The sequence below is a fragment of the Anser brachyrhynchus genome (genome assembly GCF_964034855.1).
Source record: "Anser brachyrhynchus genome assembly, chromosome: 2".
Taxonomy (NCBI): domain Eukaryota; kingdom Metazoa; phylum Chordata; class Aves; order Anseriformes; family Anatidae; genus Anser; species Anser brachyrhynchus.
The window spans coordinates 47,722,437-47,748,053 of NC_137695.1; the positions used below are offsets into that span (position 1 = coordinate 47,722,437).

Sequence of the window (25,617 nt, forward strand, 5' to 3'; positions counted from 1 at the left end):
TCACTCCAGGGTATTCTTCAGGCCCTATAATAAAATCACACCTTTAGTGCAGACCATTATTACACACTTTTGGCACTCACCAAATTTCTCCTCACCTTCTCTTTTTGAAAATGCTCAACCTGGCAAAGACTAGATTTTCTTAACTGCTTTTAAAGATATTTACATTAGCACCATCAGTCCCATAAATGCAGACGTTTAGCACTTACATGTACCGTGAACACAAAGGAGTGGAATGAGTGAACATGCAGAAGTGAGTTCTCATGCATAAAATTTTCCAACTTCTTGTAAACTCTGTTTACTGAATCCCAGTGAAAACTCCTCCCAAAGCCTTAGCATTCCTACTTCCCAAATTCTCATTCCTTTTATCTGCAACATCCTTCCATACGTTTGCTTGACCCTGCTGGTAAGAGTTGCTCGTACTCATGTGGCTCCAAAGCCCAAACAGACTAGTCCCTTGATTCATCCTGGCTCCTGAGCCTTCCCAATTGCCTAACATTCCTTCGCTGAATTCACTCTTCTGCAGGGAGAACAAGGGAACAGCAAGGAGGTTAGCACTCCCATTTAGGGAGTCTCATGTCCCTCAAGCCAACCAAGACCACAGCTGATAGCCAGGGTACTGTTAGACCTTGACTGCTATGCATGGCAGTTGAAGCTACTAAACATGTCCTTCCCAGACAAAGCATGTTGAAAAGGGATTTTTTTTCCTTCCTAAAAGTTATAAACCTTTTTCCCTCACAATTCTAAGTCCCAAGATAACTATATAGGTTGAAGAGAGCTGTGAAACGGCCACAGACCACCAGTCATGCACACAATTTCCATCTTAGCTGCTTTTTACTCTCTAAAAACTGTTTCTAGAACTCATGACATCAAACGATGTACAGGAAGATCAGGAGGGAGTATTTACAACTGACTCTAACTTATCCTATATTTACATGGTATGATGCACATACTTTTTAAATGCCATGCCTATAGATAAGTTATAACAAGTTTATAATGAGTTTTTCAGGATCTGGGAAGATTTCTAGAAATCATTTGTTGAACACATTCTCAAATATCCAAAAATAATAATATATAAATATATATGCACTTTTCTTGTAGTTAACCTTCAAGATACCAGCACTTGAAGAAGTTTCAAACATTAACTTGATATTTGAGGATATTACCATAAACACTCGACTTTCATATTTTACTGTGTTTCTCTTTTGTTACCACTTCTAAGCAGTACTTATACCAGGTCAAAACTATTTATGAAACACTGTGAAGTGTTGCTCTTACTGTTAGTCTTTGTCACAATAAGATCTTTTCAGACTTGTACAAATATATACACAAAATACCATAAAGTTTGTGTTCTGTATGCTACTGCAAAAATCTGTCATCACTGAAGAGGTTACTTTAATAAAAAAGGCTTATCTGATTATGTGGTAATAAAGAGATTTAAGATAGGTAGTGAAATAAATCACTGCAAAGGATTAGAGAAAATTCACATATTTAAACCTAGGAAAGGAAAGTCAAAGTTGATTCAGAATCACATTTAAGAACATCTAGGACTGAATTTCAAGAACGATGCAATAGCAAGCATGCAATCTGCCTACATTGCATAAATTATTCATATTTAGTATTCATCAGGAGCACATTTACATTACAGAACACTTACCTGGCACAAGATCATGAACAAACAGGCTTGAAAAAACAAGAGATTCTGCAAAATATCGGTGAGAAGACTAGCAGACAGCACAGGACCCAACTTCCAAACTATCCTGCAGACGTTTCTTTTTTGTTAACACATTTGTTTTGCAACATTCCAGAGGTGCAAAGCCATCACCATTTTTTCATGATCACTTCATGATCAAGCACAAGTACAGGCTGGGCAGAGAATGGATTGAGAGCAGCCCTGAGTAGAAGAAGGACCTGGGGGCGTTGGTTGATGAGAAGCTCAACATGAGCCAGCAATGTGATCTTGCAGCCTTGAAAGCCAACCATATCCTGGGCTGCATCAGAAGAAGTGCAGCCAGCAGGTTGTGGGAGGTGATTGTCCCCCTCTACTCTGCTCTCATGAGACCCCACCCGGAGCCCTGTGTTCACCTCTGGGGACCCTAGCACAAGAAGGACATGGACCTGTTGGAACAAGTCCAGAGGAGGGCCACGAGGATTCTCAGAGAGCTGGAACACCTCTCCTATGAAGGCAGGCTGAGGGAGTTGGGGTTGTTCAGCCTGGACAAGAGAAGGTTCTAGGGAGAGCTTATAACTGCCTTTCAGTATCTAACTGGGGCCCTTCAGGACAGTTGGGAGGGCCTCTTTGTCAGGGAGTGTAGCAATAGGGCAAGGGATAATGGCTTTAAACTAAAAGAGGGTAGATTTAAATTAGATGTAAGGAAGAAATTCTTTACTCTGAGGGTGGTGAGGCACTGGAACAGGTTGCCCAGAGAAGCTGTGGACGCCCCATCCCTGGAGGTGTCCAAGGCCAAGTTGGATGGGGCTTTGGGCAACCTGGTCTGGTGGGAGGTGTCCCTGCCCATGGCAGGGGGTTGGAATTAGATGATCTTTAAGGTCCCTTCCAACCCAAATCATTCTGTGATTCTATGATTTTTTCATAAGTGGCAGATCCTCATTAGGGAAGGAAATTCAGCATGTTACTACAAAAAATCATATCCCTGACATTTTACATTGAAAGAAATTCTAAAAGCTAATAGTGGTACTTTGCATTATCATAACAAAACTCTGTTTTGATACTGTTACATAAGCACAGGTTGCTCTGCATTTGTTGCTTGGGTTGGGCAAATACATGGTTCTAATTAAGGATCAAGCTCATTAATTATGTTTTTCAGATTCTTATTTTATTCAAAAAAGAAAAAATCTTTATAAAAGCAAGGCAGACAGTTGGTGAGAACAACATACATGCCCACTTACAGACACTATAATCTTTTGTATTTATAGACTGTTCACTTTATCAACAACTTATAAACATGCCTTAATAAATTTGCTTAATATTTTTACATGATTTGAGAGATATTATACATATTTATTAGTGTGTATATATATAAAGAAGTTCTTACCAAGATGACTTGGAAAAGAGCTGGAAAAAGATGGTTTTCTTCCACAAGGCTGTAAAAAACATATTTTAAGATTTATTTTCAAAGAGAAGAAGTAAATTCTTATTTAATACACTGAACTCATAAAAGGAGCAGAGCAGTAGAATATTTGTTACCAAACTCCATGACCCAGAACCTCAGCCTTTGACTAGCTCTTAACAAAAATGAGCTCCACTTCAGCTATTAAATAGAAACAGCAACGTAACACTGCTTTGGAAATTACTTCTAGGTCTGCTTCACTGATGCAATGCAAGTGAGTGGAACACTAAGTAAATTAGTATTTTGAAATGACAGAAAATAATTAAAATTCAGAAATACAATACTATACAGATTATGAAATAGTCAACATGCACCACAAACTAATTTGAATTAATAGGCTTACAACACACAGAGTGAAATTATAAATAAGTTGTGTTGTTTTTTAAAGCATGCTACATTAACTAACTTCTTGGGTTGAAAATATTAATATATGATACATTTGCAGCCACTTCTCTCAGAAGTATTGGGGAGTGATTACCCAAAAGAATTTATATATCTTCCTGGATTTTAAAATCATATATAATCATGGTACCTATTTATAAAAAGAATATTCTCAAAAACCAACAATACATTAAGGTAACCTCTTCTTCTCTAAGATCTCCAAAAGCTTTACATTTATTAATAAAACACATGTGCATCTCTGTCACAAACACTGTGATGACAATTGAATTATATGTTTACATACCCTTTTCCATAGTACTCTGCCTAATTTGAGGAATGAGTCTTTTCCTTACACATACACTACATGCCCACTCACCAAACACCACAGTGAGCACAGGATTGTTTAAAATATTTTCTTGTGTCTTTACAAAATTACTAAAACATTTCACAAACAAGAAGCAGATTTAGCACTGTGATACAGCTGAAATGCAAGATTGTATTATTAAGTCTGTGTAGTAAATGCAACATCCAGAGTATTACTGTGTGCTTAGCATGAGACTGATGCTTTTACATGCTTCTTCTAGGAACCTGACATACAATAAACTACATAATTATTTTGTAAGTAGTATGTCAGGTAAAGGCAAAAAGGTGTATCACATAGTTCTCTGAATAAACAGGAGATTCATTTGACTAAAATAAGCACTCAACTTGATCTTTGAAACTTTACCATGTAATACCCTGTACTGGCTTCCAGTACAACAATAATCAGATTAATTCTGTTTGGCAAACTATTTGTTAAAAAGAATCCATACATTCCTAAAATCACATTTCCAGTTAAAAGCTCTTACTCATGTCTGGTAAGAAAACAGAAGGTATTATTTTTATGAATAGTGTAAGCTAAAGCACTAGACTGAGGGATTGAGGCAACTAAAAGGAATTGCACATTCTCTTCTACCAACTTAATGAGAAAATTTAAAGGAAACTAGAACAAACATCCAAGGGTCATAAAATTATAAGATGTAATCTCCCTTGTCAGAGTCCTAATTAATCATATTTGCTGAAATCAGGTATGTAAAGGAAATATAAAAGGAAATAAAGAATAAAAGGGATATTATACAATAGAACAACTTTATTTATGAAGAACTGAGAATTACTTAAAAGTCAAATACGTTCATTAAGTATAAATAATGGTTTTCTATTTCATTTTGTTTTGCTATTTCTCTGACTCTTAACATTCACCTCAACAGAATAATGATGATTTTGTGGTTTAACCCAGCAGGCAGCTCACCACCATACATCTACTCATTCACTCCCCCCACAAAGGGATGGGAAAGAGAATCGGAAGGGTAAGTGAGAAAACTCCTGGGCTGAGATAAAGACAATTTACTAGGTAAAGCAAAAGCCATGCATGCAATCAAAGCAAACCAAGGAACTACTTGCTGCTTCTTTAACAACTAAAAGATCGGTGTGTTATCAGCATTATTCTCATCCTAAATCCAGAACAGAGCATGATGCGAGTCTCTATCTACAAAGAAAATAAATTCTAAACCAGCCAAAGCCAGGACAGACAACCATATAGAATCTATATAAAGTCTGGATGGGGAGGCGTGTTTAACGTAATATGATGTATTACATCGTACAACACTGGCACACGGGCCTAGAGACAAATCAAACTCAACTACCAAATTAGTCAAAACATAATATATCAATGTAATTGTATGCACCTATATGAATATGTTTAATGTAGCTAAGTAACAGCCTTGTTCAACCAAATGTGCTCAATTTTTCTTGCACACACAAATGTGTAATACACAAGATACTCCTAGCAGACGTAACATTCTGACAGAGAATTAAGAGTTTATATAAGAAAAGAAAGATAATTATTTCCAAGAGAAAAAGCCTGAATTAAAGGACAATTTCTGTTCTAATTAAACGGATGGAAAACATACCCATACGCAAGGGAAATCCCAACAAGTTCTCTATACAAGTTAAGAGAGCTTGAAAGCTATTTGCCTCTGTGCTAGCTGACAAACCCCAAAAGACTGGTGCAGCAACCTGGACACAACCAGGTCATAGAAGAGTCCCAGGTCAGCAGAGAGGAAGACTTGTTATATACAAGGTTCATTTTCCAGGGCCAAATCTGCCGAGTTAAAAGCTTAGATCATGCTGGTAATACAGAATTTTGCTGATGTGGGTATATTAATCCTGGATGTCAAAAAAGGTCATTTTACACACAAACTCCCAAAAAGAGCAACTAATGTAATTGCAATCGTATTGACAAAATGAAGTTTTGCCAATGCAAACCAACTTATGCTTAAAGCACATTGGAATTACTTACACTAGCAAGAGCTGCTCACTTTACTATGTAAGCAACATTTAAACTGAGTACACATTGACAGTAAAACAGAATTAAAAGAATATATAAGCAATCCTTGTTTAGGCAAAATCTAGAAAAACTCTTTGTGGTAAATTGTAAATTATGAAGCAATTGGTTTCAAAAAGTGTAAGTCCTGATTGTAATAAGTCACATATATTCTGCTGAGATAAGCTAAGAAAAACTATAGCCAATATGGCCATTCGTAAAGGTCACTGACAAACCTTTATGATTCAAGCAAGAAATAGCTGCAGCCTTTAAAGAAAATGATACATGTAACTGGGCTAAAGCAAGAAGTCACATCAAGAAACATATTAAGATATTTCTGTGACAAAGCTTGAATCTGGTTTATTCCAACTTCACATATATGTCGCCAAGAGATAGACTAATGTTATCACATTGTTATCTGACACTTTTAAAAAGGAAAAGTCTTGAAGTCATGAAAACTGAGCATAAGACTAACACCTTATTTGTTGGGCATTAAGAATATCTGTACTGGTTTCCTAGGCAGTATCTTTTACTGAAAATGTGATGGGTAGCATATTCAGCTGTACATGTTCAAGCTGTGTAACATACAAAATTAAAAAAAAAAAAAAGAAAGAACAAAACACATAAAATATCCTGAGATGGAAGGGACCCAAAAGGATCACTGAGTCCAGCCCCTGGATCTACACAGTACCACCCCAAAATCAGACCATGTGTCTGAGAGCACTGTCCAAACACTGCTTGCACTCCAGCAGGCTCAGTGCTGTGACCGCTGCCCTGAGGAGCCTGTCCCAGTGCCCGACCACCCTCTGGGTGCAGAACCTTTCCCTAACACCCGGCCTGACCCTCCCCTGTCCCAGCTCCATGCCGTGCCCTCGGGTCCTGTCGCTGTCCCCAGAGAGCAGAGCTCAGCGCCTGCCCCTCCGCTCCCCTCGTGAGGGAGCTGCAGGCCGCCATGAGGCCTCCCCTCAGCCTGCTCTGCTCGGGGCTGAACAAACCAAGGGGCCTCAGCTAGTCCTTATAGCTCCAGACCCTTCAGCATCTTTGTAACTCTCCTTTGGACACTCTCTAATAATTTTATGCCTTTCTTGCATTGCGGCGCCCTAAACCACACACAATACTCAAGGTCAGGCTGCACCAACACAGCGCACAGCAGGACGATCCCTTCCCCTGACCCACCAGCAGTGCTGTGCCTGATGCACCCCAGGGTACAGCTGACCCTTTTGGCTGCCAGGGCACACTGTGACTTATATTCAACTCACTGTTTACCAGAACCCACAGATCCCCTTCCACAGGCCACTCACCAGCCAAATAAACAGTTTCTGATTCAAGCCTGTACCAAAGGACATGGTTGCACTGAGGAGCTGTACTGTCCTTGTGGGATTTATTCATCGATTCAAGAGCTGCTCTGAATGAGAGATTCTTGTAGGGTGATTGTAGAGGTTGCGTTCTCAGGAATTATATCACTGTTGTATAAGAAGTGGCATAATGAAAAGAACATTATGATCATTGCTACTTCATTTTCCACTTGCTTGAAAATATTATTTTGAATTAAATTTGAAATCAAGAGAACTTCTGATCTTGTATCACTGGCAAAGCAATTAGCAATTGCAATTAGCAAAAGCAAAACAATTTCACTATTTCATTCTTCCATTTTAAATAGTCTAAATTAATTTTTCATATTTACCTTTCTAACTAAGCTTTTTATTAAATTCTCTGCTAAAATACAAACCCAGGAATTCTACATATCCAGACTGCCATTTTATAGGTAGGATTTACCTGTAGATTATATCTACAATGGTAGCTTGTCCCTACATAAAGGAAACAAGGCAGAATTCTACTTTAAAAAACACAGAACAGTGATTTCTCAAAAACACTGAGATTTTGCACTCTTAAATAACTTCATTTTAAAAAATCAGAACATTATAGTATTGTCATAAGTTTTTATTAAAAAGCCAGATTGCTAGACTCAGAGTAAACACTGTGAATTAGTCTTTCACTTTTCAATATACAGAATAAATACCTTTTCTAGAAGGACAGCAATGCAATAAAAAAGGCATACCTCTGAATATAAAACAGAATTTAATATACAAACAAAATTTGATTTTGAGCCTTGACAAATGACTTAAGAATTCATGCTCTTTTTATCCTGATGCATTGCAGTCTGCTGTTGTTCACATTTGTATTTTTTTGTTTAGATCTTTCACTTAAAAAAAAACCACAAAACATACAAGTGTGCAAATCTTTACATTATCAAACTGAAAATCTGCAATAAAGGCTGGAGAATGGACACTCAATGTCCAACACACACATGAGCTTGTGTCACTTCAGCAACATAGGACAGAAAGTCAGAAATGTTGCCAACTGAAAACTCTTCCATCTCTATCTCATATAGCAAGTAAATTCAGTGATATGTTTCCAAATTTAGAACAAGAAAAATGTCAATCATTTAGCATTACGACCACGCATTTTCCAGAAAGAATCCCTTCTAACAGAAGGCAAGAGTATGAATTTTGTGGAGCATCATCAGTTCTCTGCATTCTGAACAACAGATTACCATTATGACAGACTAACATAGACAAACTGACACATGACAAGTAAAAATTTCCTAATACATCTGAGAACGCAGATGAATAATTTTAGAAACAACTAAGCAAAAGGATTACGTTGAAAGCAAACCCTTTCATTGGGCTCACACCTTGGACTCACAGTTCTGCACTTTTTCCCCAACAAGCTAGGACTTTCGAGATTCCACCTGACTGTTAAAAAACAAAATTGTCTGGCTCTCAAAAAACTGTTACTATAACTATGAAACAATGCACGGTATACAACCAGTAGGAATCAAAAGATTCTTCTAATTCTCAGTTTAAAATTAGGAAACTACATTTGTAAAGGCTTATGAGCAAATGACAACAATTACACTCTACTAGCTGTTGAAACCACCATTCTTTGTCCCACAGTTCTGACTGATAAATTACCAACATTACTTTCAAATAACACTGATGCCAAAGGAGGGAAAAGACAACTATAATATTTGACTTCTAAGGAAAAAGGAGGATACTTTTTGTTCTTCTTAAATGACTTTGTTTTCATAATCTGGTCTAAAATACTGTTTTATTAAAGTCCATGGACAATATCTATTGTTACATTAAGAAAGTTGGTCTAAAGACCTTGTCCCTTTCAGAATTTGTTTGGTATAAAATGACAACCTAGTAGAACGCTAATTATTGTTACCAACTGTAAAGAGAGAGAGTATGGCTGTCCCTCAAAGTCAGAAAGTCTTCCTGATAGAATAGCCTCTCAGGGCCATTGGTAGCTTGAATAAATTAGAGAAGCATTCAGATAGATTTATTCTTCTTGGTGAATCCCACAGAATAAAGACCCGCCATTGAAGTGGAAAGTTTCAAAGTCATCTCACTGCCACACTTTCATGTCATGCCCTTCAGTAGCTCTCCAAAGGCAAAGAATGATCTTACCATTGATTTTTAAGAAATATTATACCAAGGCACAACTTACAATAGTGTCTACCATAAAATACATCAGGGAGAAGATCTATCAACTTATCTTTAGGGGTCCCAATTATTTCAGAGTCAATTTTCTTGAACAGAGCTATTCTTCAATTCCAGTTCCTAAGCCTTCTCAGCAACTGTAGTTTACATTTCAAATGACCCAGGGGGGCAAGGAAGAAGAAAGGAGTTTTGGCCTTTATGCAGGCAGAAAATTATCTTGGATGTTGAATAATTGGATTTTTATTTAACGCTTTACTTTTTGTAGTAGACAGAAACAGGAAATAAACACAACAATGAAGACATCACTGAAAAAGATATATGTATCACCATTATATGATGTTATTTTAAAGGTCTTTCACAAGTACATGATTAATATTGAAGATGGGAAACATCATGGAAAGACTGACTGGTATTCATAAACACAATGAAACAAGATTTGAGAATTAAAATAAATGTAAAACTCCACTGTATACTTGAAGTAGAATAGTTGTTTCATACACCTTGAATATTTGCTACAACTGTAAACGTATGTGAAATTCAAGGAAAACATTTTTCAAGAAGTAGAATATGAAGAACTGTATTAAATGTACAGATACACAGCAGCTTTGTTTTTTGTCATATATCAGCAGCTGAACTGTTGGTAACTTCCACTAACTACATGATGAAAGGTGCTTACTTTCAGTCCCAGTGTAAACTCAAAAATTGTCTGTGGCACACATTTATTGGAAAGGTGTCACTGCAATCCCAGTCATTTGCCAGCAGTCTCAGACAGCTTACTGAGGGAGAACAGAGTGTGCATTTTCAATTCCTGTTCAGTTTCCAGCCTCAAGATCCATATTTTTATAGGGATATGTCTTTTTATATGTTTGAACCACAACACACTGTGTTTTGCTGATTTCCCATTATGTTTTACAATTTTACCTTTGCCTATTTACAAGTGGAACAGAATACCTAACCTAAAATAATCCTAAATAATACCTAACCTAACGTAAATAGAGGAATCCTAAATAATACCTAACCTAAATAAATAAACCTAAAGAATACCTAACCTAAAATAACACCTAATCCTAAAATAAGTCTATGTTTTAAATATAAAAATATAATACAAAATGATTCTCAGGGAAATAGTAATTGTAAGAAGGCAAGAAAATTACATTAAGTTTAGAAAAGATTTAGAAGTGAAGAGTATGTGTTAACAGCTTCATGTATTATGCACCTACAGCGTGGTATAAAACAAGTAAACTGTATGTTGTAAACAATTTTTGTTAAGAGTAAAAGAGTTCACATTATCAGAAAGGAGAGCAATGGGGACCTAAGAGTGATAGAACAATCAATAATTCTGTGGAAATAAATGCAAATCTTGCTTTAAAAAATGTATGTTTCACCAACATGTTCTTGGAATGTTTCTAAAACATAAACTTACAATATCAGATGAATCACAGAATCACAGAATTAAAGGGGTTGGAAGGGACCTCAAAAGATCATCGGGTCCAACCCCCCTGCCAAAGCAGGTTCCTTAGAGCAGGCTGCCCAGGTAGGCGTCCAGACGGGCCTTGAATATCTCCAGAGAAGGAGACTCCACAGCCTCCCTGGGCAGCCTGTCCCAGTGCTCCATCACCCTCACTGTGAAGAAGTTCTTTCGCATGTTGGTGCAGAACTTCCTGTGCTCTATCTTGTGGCCATGAATTGAAACACAATGAATTTTGAGGGTGGTCAAGTAGTGATGGTAATTTTTGGTAATCCTATTCATGTCCTGAAGTTCAGAAAAGACACAATTGAAAAACTGTCAGTTTCAGCTATCGTATCATTCTTTGAAAAGCGATTTTAAGTATTATGCCTCATGGAATTTTTCAGTTTAAGGATGAAATTCACTAATTGTCACAAATTAAACTGATGAAAGTTTAAAAAATCTTACTTCCTTTAGGGATCCTAAAACACTGTTTTTATTTGGTTTCTTTTAAACCAATCTTTTGTTGCTGTTGTTAAAGCTTGAAGACTAATGTTTTCTGAAGTTGTTGCCAGGTTGTAATTGCATATTTTGACAATTGCAGGATCAGTGGCTAATGGAATATTAACAACTTCCAAATAAAAGAAGGCAAAGGCTTTTATAGATTTTAGATATATAACGTATATCCCGATGTTTCACAGAATTGTATCACCTATAATAAGTCAATAGCAGATTAGATCAGTTAATTCAACCATGTGTCAGATACTTTTCCAAAGCCTTTTAAATTATATATATATATATATATATATATTTAAGTTGTGTTTAAACATTTCTGCGTCATTCAAGCTTGAAATAGACTTCAACCTAAAATAGATTTAATTCCTTAAACCTAAAATTACGGTATCTCAAATAATTTTAATTGATTGATATATGAAAAAAAACAAACCTCAGACAATTCTGCAAAACCCTTTAGTTCTATTTGAAAAACACAATACTACATCAAGAAACTCCTTTCTTGCTTCTGGCTTTCTATATCTAAGCATTCATATCAGCAGATCTATTTGTGCAAATAAGGACCACAAGACTGAGTTCTTCAACAGGACAATTAAAATGAAACTCTGCGTGCAATTTATTTTTATACGAACCTTGATATTTATTATTCCTAAGAAGCAATAAACACACTGTGTTGAAAGAAATGAGTGTGAGAAAGTACTTCATTCACCAAAATCAACATACTACCAGCAACCTGAGAATGACTCCAAGATAGCAATGCAGCCACTTTACATCGCAGACTCCCAACACTTTGTAAGTTAGGTAATAGATAATATTAATGAAAGCTTCTGAACCCAATATGGGATTTTGAAAGGTTTATACCTTTTGTAAGGTATAAAAACAAACACATCCCTTCCCTAAAATACTGACCTGTGTTTTCAATGCACTAAGTTATAAAGGTAAAATAGGTTTATGCCTTCAGTGTAACTCTTGAGAATCCTCTCTCTTTTTACATCTCCTGCAGATCATGACATAGCAAGAAGCAATAAAGCAACGTAAAGGATATTATGTGAGTTTTTTTGGTACTGTTTTAAAATACAGTCTACAGTATTGTAAGGCTTTCAACATACTTCCCCAATACAAACAAAATTTTTGCTGAATTTGAAAGAGCAACAACAAAAAATCCCTTGTATTGGTAGAAGACTGATTAGGAGAAAATGGAAGAGAGTGGGTGAGATAAAAGCAAAGATCCCACTTCACACACCAGAGATCACTTCTTCAGGCAGCTGAGCAACATTGATTTCAAGTGTTCTTGATTCCTATGAAATTTCATTCTACTACAGAACAAAAGGGATGTTACAATCTCTGAAGAATAGCTGAAGTTTGAAACAGAGACCCAAGAGAAGGTTGGCAAGCTTTCCACAAAGCAAGACCTTTTCTTCACAAAAGCACTATCTTATGATATTTCTCTTGCATTTCTTAGATATTTTTAAAATAATTAAGGAATACCTCAAGGAGAAAAGAGACATTAAAGTGAATGTAAGCCATCCATTCAACAGTAGGATTAAAATCTGAATTGAAAATGAATATTAACATGTCAGTTTTTAATTTGTGTAGAGCCTGCATTTTGCATGTCTGACTAATTCTATCTGTTCATAGAATCATACTGTCACCCAGGTTAGAAGAGACCTCTAAGATCATCTAGTCCAACCTTTAACCTAGTACGAATGTCCACCACTAAACCATGCTACTAAGTTCTAAATCTACACATTTCTTGAAGACCTCCAGGGATGGTGACTCAACCACTTCCCTGGGCAGCCTGTTCTAATGCCACACAACACTTTCAGTAAAGAAATTTCTCCAAATATCCAACCTGTTCTTTCTATGCAGAATCTCCAGGGAAGAAACTGGTAAACATTTTGGAACTCACTAATAACCCAAACCCATTTTCTATTACTGAGAGAATGGGAATATGTATAAATCTGTTCTAGCTGGAAAAAAAAAATCTAGGTAAACATGAAGCATTTAAAAAAATAATTTTTAATAAAAACTAGCTACCTTGCTAAAACAAACAAACAAACAAACAAACAACCTTATCTATAATCATTTAATAAAATTTTAACAAGGTAGAGCACCACCACACAGTGTTACGAGAACAAGGTTATCTTTCAATTCTTTGAAGATTTCCTCAAAAAAAATAAAATAATAATAACATAAACAAGAAAATATAGAGAAAATTTGGGAATAACAGCACTTCTGTGTTGCATTTGCATGAGGATTTATGTGACTTCATGGTCCTAGGAGTTCCAGTTATAAAAAAGAAAAGAATGAATGCCTAAAATCAGGTTTGCAATATTCAGAACACTGACCAGGGATCTGGCTCATCTAACCAACAGGAAACACTGAAGCCTTACAAATCCTCCCATCCTCCAGGTTCAGAAATCACTAAACACTTCGGATTCACAGCCTCATACAATATTCAGTTCTCTTTTTAAAAAGGGTAGTTTTTTTGTTTGTTTGTTTTTAAATGTTTACCGACTATCTTCCTTAGAATTGCAACATAGACTCAGGTTCCAACCCCTTCTTTAATCTCAGCCTCTTTTCTTCAGAGAAATCTGGCTATCCAGTAGGCTATGTTCTCCCTACATTGGGTTATATTCCACACTCTCTCTGTGATGCTGTCCTACTGAAAATAACGGTAATTACAGATTTATTAGACCAGACAGCAAGTATTAACATATGCTTGCCTTCTTCCTTGTCTTTCATGGGCACCTACTGCTGATGGTATTTTAGATTTGCTTCATGCTAAAGACAGTTTGTGGCAGAATTGAATTCACTGAAACCTGAAACTCCAACTGTACTACACTGACCAGCTGCCCCTCCTCATTAACTGCTTGTTTTTTTAATTCCTATTTATAGTCACAACAGCAAAAAATCATTATTGAAAGTAAAAACAACCAAAAAATGAATGGTATTTTCTCCTTTCATTTAATGTTTTACATTAAAAGAGCAGATATGAACCTTACAGTATGACATTTTTCAACAATTGACTTAACAACAATAGTAACATCAAATAGTAGCTTCGTATTTCTAAAATTGAGACATTCAGCAACTGATCAGCAACACGAAAGAGGAAAAAAATTACAGGTTTAAGGTTAATAGTTAATTTCTTTACTCAAGGGAAATTCTAATAAAATGTAACACTAAGGAGTCGTGTTTTACATTAAAAATGGAGATTAGTATTGCAGTCAGTACATGACTAAACTATGAGAACTCACTTGCAACAGTGAACTCTGACCATTGCCTTTGATATGAATTACAGTGACGTGTGACTTGACAACAGTGTTATTAGCTGACACACAACTTAACATTTCAAGAGTCTATTTCTGGGTAAGTCTTCCCGCCTAGTGTTATTCAATAAAGCAGCATATATGCAAATCTTATACCAAATTACACAAATTGCAAACATCGTATGAATTCTTTGCCGTTATATATTAGCACTATTTCTCTAACAAGAAAATGAGGGTTTCTACAGCTCAGTTTTCATAGATGTGAAACTAGTGTAATCAGAATCAGGTTCAAAATCTACATAAATGTTGCCCAAAGTTCCAATAAAAATGTATCATCATCTGACAATCTCTTTCAATCCGTCCACATTGTAATTTTCTCACTGATTTTGTATACCTCTAAAGCATAATCTTACTGTTCAGCTCAGTTGGACTGGCCCCTGTAGGCTTACCTATTACCAGAAATTCTCCATATTATTTTATTCATATTCATTACAGAAAACAAAAAAACGCATAAAAACCAGTCAAGTAATTTAGAAACAAATACTTTTTTTAAAGCTAGAACTTCAACCTTAAACTAGGAAATTAAGATGACTAATGATCAGAACAAAGTGTTTTTAAAGCAATTAATTCAGGCACAGATTAGTCAATTCACCAGGAAAGGAAAGGACTGAAGTGCTAGCTCTCTAGCAAAGAACATACCATACACAAAGGTAATCTATGGAAAATGCTAACAAGTGCTTGTGAACTGAAAAAAAAATCTACCAACATGAACCAATTAAAAGCACCACATTGAACTACTAAGGTTTTTTTTAATTTACTTATTTGAAATGAAGGGTATGCATATTTGATGGATCATTTCAGAATATACTGAAATGTATACAAATGCTAATGTAAAAACATGATGTATGAGAAAATGATCAACCCATTACCAACAGTGATTGTAAATGTGCCGTTAAAGGCCTTCAATAGATAATGCATGGGTATGAACAATAACATAAATGAAGTTCAAAACTTGGACCATTCATGATTGATTTTTGGATGATTCCAAAGACGTTGTGATAAAGAGTTACTTTAATTAGTCAAGACAATCTCCTGAGGTGTACATGGTCAATCCATCTATCATCATCTCAGATACTAGACCTGTGGCACATAGAAGCAGCAGATAATTTGTTGCAGCATCTTTCTATTTCATTTTCTGCCATCTCTTCCTCTTTCTTAGAGTGGTGCCTAATGTCTGTCTGGGAAATTTATAGTAGGGACAGTGGGTGGGGAAAGTTCTTCAATTTCCTCCCTTTCTTCAGTTCACCATAAATCTAAGAAGGGTCACAACATTAGTTTTTAAACGATTTTTTGTCCCTCAGGAAATGACCTTAATAACAGAATACTGGAACATGTCCTACTCTCATGATTATCATCTGATGCAATATATGACATTTATCTTTAAGTTTCAGCTCTTGAAGTCAAGTAAGCATCAGCTTTCATGTGCATAGTCACATAATAAAACAGGGTGCACAGAAGAAGGCCAAGTGACAGGGACAGCTAAGAGTTTATGGCATACAGCTTTCTACCACTTCTAAGAGTTCAATCCCCAGATCTTGTCTCCTTTGGAGCTACAGATGAATTGTGAATTTAATTTAGATGTAATTGTGAATTTAAGGTCTTTGACATACCCTCATTTGTCTATAAGTGTTTTAGGTTTTAAAATGCCACTGTAAAACTGCAGATCTGAGATATGTGAGCATCAATGCCATCCATAATACAGTTTCAGTACCTGTCCAAACATTGATCACTTTGGGCTACAGGTATACAATACTCCTTTAGCTCTCCTCTTACCTCCACTCTATTTGCCTGTCTTTCTTCCTTGCAACCAAAAATGTATATTATTCCAGCAATCCATAAAGACCAGACTCCATAGTTTCAAGTGTAATAGCTTTCAGGTGTATTCATGTTTTCAAATACCATAAGTTTCCAACTACAGACAAGTCAAGTATTTTCATAAAAGAACATACAGCAGAACACATAGCTACATTTCATAACCTTACCTAACAATTCTGCATCTGAGTAAAATCCAACAAACCTAATTACCGGGGGGGGGGGGGGGGGGGGGCAGGAAGGGAAGAGGATGCAAATTTTCTGTTGTTCGAGATTCACTTCATGAATTAAGCTACATATTTCCTGAATATCACAGATTTCTTCTTAAAATCATCCATTTCAAAATAGCTAAAGGCAAACTCTGCTATTATTGCACTGGCCTTACCATACACAATTTTTCTTACCATAAAATATTAAAAATTCTTGAAAATACAAGCCAATAGGTTTTTAGAAGATCTGTGACAGAATACTATCAGCAACTCTAAAGGCCAGACTAGCTTTGAGTCAAGCATAAGATAGGTAACTGACAGACAAGTTCCATTCAAAGCTCATCCTTCTAATACCTGACATTTTCTCATTAAATTAATGCTAAGTGAGGGTGTATGACACAGCAGTTGTTGCATGATGTAAAAGGGAAAAGGTATATAAAGGAAACATTAGACTCATTTATATTCTAACCCTTTAAGGAGAAAATGAACAACAAAATACTCATCCCCTCCCAAAACAACGTTTTATTCTTATGGATGCTCATATATTCAGATGTCCAAATACTAAATGTGCTTATTGAAACATGGAAGTTTTTTTTTTCTTTTACAGCTACCACCTTACACATGCTGGAACTTATGTTTGTGAAAGATCCAATTCTGCAGCATGTTAATGGGACATAAGTAGAATTATTCATTGCTAAATTGAAGAGAAACAGAGTGGAACAGCTCCAGGAATAGAGAATACTATAAACAACCCCAAAAGTGAAGCAATGGCAAAGATTACAAGGCATTTTTCGTATTTTTACAAATGTTAAATACTTAAGACACTTAAAATATGTATAGCACATTACCACTATTTTATAAAACATTAAAAATATAGTACTCGAATAACTGTACTGATGTCATGTAGAAAAAAAGTGTTCAAAATAGTAAAAAAGATGATTGAAAATTTTTTCTTTGGTATCACAACAATTTAGCTAATGTACAGTGTCCGCTACAAACTAAGGACACAAAACATTAGAATGCATCTGTCTCTTTTCAAATGCTAAAGTAAGAACTTCTCAAATGTTGATGCCTCTACTGGGGAGCACATAGAAAGAAACTGAGGAGAATAGAAAGAAGAGATAAACTTGAGAAACAAACAAGAAACATGGTCAGATTAAAGAAGAAAGAGAAAAGAAAGGAAATAATGTATTAGTTTAGCATTTCTGAGAAGAGGCTATCTGATGACACAAACTAAAAGACAGCAGCCCTCACCTTCATCCAAATTCACTTTTTTAATTTGGAATAAGATTAATAAGTTATTTTTGAAAGATGTGAATGCAATAAGTGAAGCGCTAAATTAATATTTTGCCATTTCACAACAACCTTTTTTGCTACCACCTTTTTTTTTCATTTCAATTAACTCAAAGGAGAAGGCATTCATCCTTCAAAGCCAGGTATTGTGGATGAAATATAAACTTAGAGAAACCATGGAGACTTGATGAAAATTGGCCCTCATCACTAACACCAGTACTAAAATATAGTGGAGTTTTTCCCACAAAGAACAAATTTACTCCTGAAGGATTTTTGTCCAGTGTTACCTACATACTTCCCATCACAATAATCACAGATTCTTTCCATGTGCCTAATGAAATGCAAAAAAGAGCATATGTTGTAATTCTGAGCTACATATGTACTGATATTTTAGTGCTCAAACCAAAATACAATCAGCTGTGACCTACTGTTTATCTGCATTAACCAGCATTTATCTGGTTTCAGCTTTGTTACCTAGCAGTTTGTGAAAATACGAAGATATTATGAATTTCTGTCACAGTTTTGATGTATGGGCTAATTTCAGCTAAAGTAATTGGGAAGTCAAAGAATCAGGAGGAAGACAGACCAAGAGACTTGCATAATCTCTTCTCCTTCAGAAATCTAGCCAAACAAATTATTCAGTGAAAGTAAAAGAAAGCCAGCAAGACACAGGAGAAATGGGATGATTACAGATGTGTAATGAATACATAAGATTCCTCAAATAAAGAGAATTCATTAGGCAGAGGAAGAGCACTACTATAATAGCCAGTGTTCTAGTTACAGAAATATTTTATTGTAATGCTTGAAGAATTAGAATCTCTGTAGGTTAATGCTAAAAATAGAAAGCTGTATTATACTCACTATACATAAAAGTCTGCAGTAGCATAAACAGATCATAAACAATAAAAACTGTATACATATAAATACAATTGAACACCACCCTCACTGTATTCAAACTGTTTAAAATCTCAAGCCACTCAATTTTCTGGTTCATTTTTAGTCTAGTTAGTATATCAAAATAACACCATAGAATATGAGAAGACAATGTTTTCATCTTTTGCAAGATCAATGGGAGAACAATTTAAATTTCCTTTTGTATAAATATTTTAGAGTTATATATATGTTAATATATATTTTATATTAAAATAATTTATATATGAAGTCTTGTGCTTATTTTAATTAGTCAAAGCAAGACAGTACAGTATGCAGTGACTTCTTAGCCGTAACACTATCAGATACCACAAATGGACATTGGTAAGTGCAAAAAGAACCTGATTTTCCTGATCAGAGGAGAGGAATAGCTATGTATGTCCATATGGGAGAGGTATGCTTCCCCCCCCCTCTTTTTTTTTTTTTTTTTGGATCATCACTGCTTAAAGAGTGTCTCCTTCCCGTTGTTCTAGTAAGATATTTTTAAACATATTGAGTGTTCCTATACCAAACATTAAAATCAATATTTAAGAACTTATTTAGGATAGTGATATTTGCAGAAAAACTGGATAACTTTAAAGTGACTTAAATGGTCTAAACCATTTACAAAGACACCACCTCTTCCTAGCACAAGTATGTTTAGCTGGACAATAGTTTAGATAATGTTTTGGTATTGAAATTATCATTAAAATGTTCTTTAAAATTAATATTAAAAATATATTATTTTTGTCTTTAATATTTCATTGGCTAAATTCCTATTAAAATAAGCAGGATCATATAGAAATAGCACAAAAGCCATAAGGTTATGTTCTATAACAAATACTCTACACAATTTTTCTAAATCTCCTAAGTGCCAGTCAAAATAGTATGACAGTGAGAGTTACATTATTGTTAAGTCCTAATTCAAAAAATAAATTGAAACAGAAAGCACACAGAACAACAGAAAATGGATAGTTACATCACCTCACAGAAGCGGGGCTGTGTTCAGTCAAGGCCACCAGCAGTTTCAGAGCATACACTGGTACTGGGTCCGGAGCCATTAGAATGTACCCGTACCTGAAGGGGAAGAGAATAGCAACATTGAAAAAAATATATAAAACCAAGAGCTGTGCGTTAATAAGTTGATGCTATTAAAAACACGTTTCCAAACTTTATAATAACCACAATGGAAATGCAATGCTGTTTGGAACTACACAAAGCAATAAACAAGATCTATTTAGAAACAGTATTTAAAAAACATCAGATTAAGTTTTAAAACATCATTAATAAAAGAACTAATTACTTTTTTATATGGAGATATACATACATAAATACATAATATTTATGCAATGTTTTAAAACATTTATAAATGTATATGATTTAATATACATTTTTAAAACAATGTTTATTCAGAGCGACAGTGAAGATAAAAACTACAAAAGAAATATCTATGAAACATTTCAAAACATCACCTTCTGGATATCTTGGTAAAGGAAAACAGGCTGCTGAAACATAAAATGGACCTTGCTCCTGCTGCTGGTTTTCCAGTAATATTCCCCCAACAAATGACTATTTTTATTTTATCTTTTTAAAATAGAAATATATCTGGAGGGGAATGGTGTACAATGACGGAGGAGAGATAAATGTAAGCATAAAGAAAACAGACACAGCCAAGTCAAAACCTCATCTATGATTACAAGTAGTGCTACTCCAAACGTGGAAGTAATAGAATTGTAAGCATGTACTGATTTGTAATAGAAAAATATGAAGAATTAATCAAATACAAATAAAATGATGACTTGCAGGAAAATGTGGTAGGTTATCATGTTTTGTGCACCAAAATACTTTCACATTTTTTTGTCTTGGGTTCTGATGCAGGAGGGAGGGGGATGAGCAAAAATCAAGCAAATAAATGAGAAATTTGCTTCATGTGTTAGCATCCCTCCTCGTGTCTGAACTGAGGGATCTGAATCACTTCCCAACATGTTGGCATGTACCCTCATGTGTGCTAGCTCTTCTGTGGAACAAATATCCCCTCTCCACAGGGACCACACCTCAGCACTCTGATTTGCACAGGAAAGTAATCTAGAAGGTGATGTACTTTCTGGCCAAGTCTCTCACCTGGACAGCTCTAAGAAAAGAAGGGTGAAGCACACCAGTTCCACATTCTTGATGTAGCCTGCAAGACTTCCTTCATAAGAGGTGAACCTTCCAAACAAGCACACAGACTACAACCAACGTATCACAGCTGCTACATACCAGCCTGAATGTGCTGCCACAGAGCCACAAAGCACTCACATGCCGCTGAACCTACTCTGTAGACCAGTGAGTAGTCAATGTTGGCTTCACGTCTCTGGTGATCAGAATTATTCCTTTAAAAGAACAGATTCCAGTTCCTCAAAGAAAACTATTTCTCACTGGGGATTGAAAAGTCCTTTTCTTCATAAAGGGAGAAAATACTATAATGCATTAGTGCATTATTAATGCACACTAATCCTGGAACCCTACATGCATGGAGTACATATTTCTACAAAGCATAATGGAATTATTTGCCCCCCCCGCCTTTTTTTTTTTCTTTTTTTTTTTTGCTCCTCAGGATCCACAAATAAGAGGCAAGCAGAGATGCTATAAAGTGACTTAAGTGTCAGAAGTCATCTGCTCACTGCACAAGACATGGATTTAGTTCTCCAGAATGGTAATTCCTAGCAATAATAATGAATGAATCAGCCATGCTAGCTTAAAAATCTGATACTTTGTGATATACTTGTTTTATTATAAGCACATCGATACCTTCTCTAAATGGAGTCCACTTTAAAGCATTTTAAGCCATCTATTTATTACATCTGAGAGAGATTAGTAATAATCTGCACACTTAGCAGCATAATTCCTTGGAGTTCAATTTAAAAACGTCTTTATTTCCTTTTACTTCAAACTCTATTTTTTCTCCAAAGAAAGCATTAGTAAAAAATATTTCTAAGGGAAGGTGCAGTGATCCATCAAACCAGATACCACATGAGAAAACACAGATTACTAAAAAACACAGATTACTAAAAAATTAATGTAAACACATAGCTTGAATAAAGACCGTTAGGAACTATGAATATATGAATCTTCTGTTAAGGGAAAATATTCTGTGCTTGAGAGACTTTGTTAAATGAATGAGTTCAATGATTTCCTTGCCACTTCAAAATGTAAACTAATTTAGTAACGACAGTTTTAGAAAGCATTTTATAATAGTTCTGCAAACTCTCTCTACTGCAGTGCAAGAAGTTATTTTGTCAGTCTTTTCCATAAGCAAGAGTGAAAAGAGGACTTAAAGATTGTAGGATATGGATTCTCTTAAGCTCTTAAAGACTAAACATTTTATCTACAAATTATTTCAAGTATCCAGGATTTTGTACTTGAAGAACTGGTTTGACAGTCTACTGAGAGCAAGCTAATCTTTAAAAACACATTCCTCTCCTGTTGCTGGTTCCAACACAAATTTGAAATGATAGTATGTTAAATCATATTGGAATATTAAGGAATATTAAGAATTAAGTGAGAAAGGGCTGATGTTTGAATTTCTGATTTAAAAACCTGGATATGTAATAGAAATTATTTACTTCATTCATTTCCTGTAGAAGAAAGTTTAATTTTGGTTACAAAAAGCTCAGGAAAAGTAACTTCTCAATGAAGTGAAATCAAATGAGACTATTTCATTTGAACGAAGTCCTATAAGGAAGTTAATCTTCAGATCTACAAATGAACAAATATTTAATGAAAGAACCATTCTACTGATGATAGAAAAGATGTGGAAAAAATTGTTAAGCACTTATTTTTCCCGCATTGACAGGAAATTTATATTTCATGCATAGTGACCAAAATCCTACTTCCTGTGTTAAGTTTTACACATAAATTGTTAAATCTAGATGCCCCTCTGATGAATACCCAATAGCTCTCATCTCTCAAAAAGCAGGATTAAGAGGAGTAGAAATACCTTCTTCCCCACAGAGTGCCCATGATCAAACAGCCATTACATTTCTCATCTTTTGACTGTCCTCCACCTGAGTCACATTCTGTCCCATCCTTTGTCCAGGAACAAAAAGACTAAACAACTTCAGCAAACATCTCTTCAGCCTCTAAATACAGGCTTTACTTTCTATCTCATAGTTTTCAAGTAACTGTTACTTCTTGGGGTAGAGCCTGCATCTAATCTTAGGCCTCTCTTCACAGATTTAGGCCAGACTCCTTTGCATTCAGATAAAGCTTCTATTAAGATCTGTGGAGACTGTATGAAGATTCATTCCTAACTCCCATAAATATTTTCTGATCCATACATCGAACACTGTTGAACAAAACTTACCTTTAGTGTCTTTTCTGACATCTAAGGCAGCTGCTTTGGTCTTCCTTTAGTCTCCTTTTCTAATTTTTCTCAAAGTTGAGTTTTGAGAGTTTCAAATCAAAACTCAGTTTTAATTTTCTTTTCTGCAGAAAATCCTTCAACCCTCCTCTGCTTTTTGTTCCACCTGTGTCTTTTTGCATTGATTACCTGCTCCCCACATCTGAACATATTTACTAAGCATTGGATCAACCTGCAGGTTCAAATAATGTATTAAATACATCAACACTAGTTAACTCTTTTTTAATTACTAGAAGATTTACATGCTCTTCTGCCATGCTCCTGAACTAGAGTAAAATTTGTTTATATCTAGCTCAGGTAAATTCCAATTATCTTTTTTTTTTTTTTTTTTTTCTTAAAATAGTCTCAAAATGCTTTTCAAATGCAAGTATTATCTCGTCTCTATTGGTGAGAAAAAAGGAACTGATTCAGGAAATATTTAAGCCAAGCCTGGAACCAAAATTCTGAGCTACTGTAAGACTTCTTTTATACATCTACGATATAATGCATGCAAAGATAGCACAACTGAATTCTCCAAAGTAGAATCATATTTAGTCTCAGACCATAATACAGCTTTGTCACCCAATTGAGCTAATTAGAAGAGGAGACAGTAGTACATTGGTTGTCTTCCTTCTACTTTGGAGTTAGCCTGACCCCTCCCTCAGCTCTTTGAGAAACATGTTATAAGATGGGCATGTCTTCAAAGGGCAAGTTTCAAAGCAAAGACAGAACATGGTCTTGCTTGACTTAAAGTCTCTTCCCCTATCTGAAGAACAGTATCTGACAGCTTTTAATAATATGTATACTTTATTCTTTAATATTTCTAGTTTCCATTTTAATTCATAATAAAAAATTCTGTTTTCCATTTCAAAAAAGTGTGAAGAAAGATCTGAAAATTAGCTTTTCTATATATCACTAAGATTTCCTTCCAATTTTGTCTCACAAAGAAAAGTTTACAAATATTGCACAGACAGAACTTTGGTTCTCAAATTTTAAGAGTATTAGTCAATTAGCAAGAGACAGTCTCATTTTTAGGGAACGCACTATGTTTCTGATCATAATCCAGCATCCATTCCTCCACCCTTCTGTCACTTACTGAATGTAGGGGTGGGGAACAATTTCCTCACTTAGGGCAGCTAAGTATTGACAATTACTAACTTTGGAAGACCACACATTAAAATGCACTGTAACATTATCCTGGAATAACGTGAAAGATAATTCTTACTGTACACACCTTATGTTTGTGTTTTCTTTCCCTCTACTGAGATGTTATCAGCTCACAGTATACATATGCATAACACATGCAGGTGAGCATAAAGACAGAATCACAGGGGGTTGGAAGGGACCTCCAGAGATCATCGGGTCCAACCCCCTGCCAAAGCAGGTTCAGATCCAAGTCATTTTGAAATGACAGGCCTCATTTGCCATATAAATTAAGTTCCAGGCCACAGCTGGCCCACAGGCTGTAGTTTCATCCACTAGTATAGGGTTTTTCTGTTGCTTAGGGCAGTGGGAAAGGACAGCAGTTTAGACACAATAACCCTTCTGTGAACATGGAGGACTAATCCATCGTGTACTTTTCCTTTTTTTAAAAGTTATAAGCCATTCCATATGATCTTAAAATGTCTTCCAGGAGGCCACAGTACCCACAACAGTGAAGATGTTGGTGTTAGAATGCTCTGACTTTATCAGCTGAACAAAGAGAAGGTATTTAAATCACAGCTAGGGGAAACTTCAAGAAACAAGAGCAGCCAGAGGCACAGTATCACCAAGATGCAAAAATGAGTGTCAGACAGAAGTTGTGGTTGTGTTATAAACAACCAAATTCTGAATTAACCTAGGATAGAGACGTTGGGCACAGAACTCAGACAGCAGCTAATTACCATTTCTTTTTTTCATTTTGCCATTTAAACATAAAAAAGGTATTTAAAACAAATATGCTGTCAAAATGGATTGAATATCAAGTTATTCCCCACTAAAGCAGCAATATTATACTTACTGAGGCAGCAAGGAATCTCTAATGAGAGACAGAAGCTTGCTGTTTGAGTCGAGGCTCTCCCCTTTCTCCTCAGCCATGACCTCGTGGCTTAAGAGCAGTGATGTGGTTTCTGAGAGCAACCGCAAGCTGAAGAGTCTCCATTCCACTTAAAAATAAAGGTGCCAAGAATGTGACCACACTGAAGTCTAATTAAAACAAAATGTGGAATTCATGGAAACTGTAGTTGATGTGGCCGTATACTTACCATTCTGACCATGGACCAAAGAAACTAGTGGTGGGAGGACACAGTCTTCAACCTAAAACAGAGAATTAGAAAGATCTGGTTTAGATTATTCATGGGGAAAAATA

General features: G+C 35.5%; 1 protein-coding gene across 6 annotated transcripts in view; it reads right to left on the reverse strand.

The window, feature by feature from the left end:
* Positions 1-25,617, reverse strand: part of ULK4 (unc-51 like kinase 4) — a 243,474-nt gene that overhangs the window by 122,572 nt on the left and 95,285 nt on the right. For all 6 annotated transcript variants that reach the window (XM_080580479.1, XM_080580478.1, XM_080580476.1 and 3 more), the window contains 4 exons: positions 25,514-25,565; positions 25,270-25,414; positions 19,874-19,966; positions 3,054-3,102 (listed from right to left, as the gene is read on the reverse strand). In XM_080580479.1, coding sequence (XP_080436605.1) covers positions 3,054-3,102; positions 19,874-19,966; positions 25,270-25,414; positions 25,514-25,565 — 339 coding nt within the window. The remainder of the gene's footprint in view (positions 1-3,053; positions 3,103-19,873; positions 19,967-25,269; positions 25,415-25,513; positions 25,566-25,617) is intronic.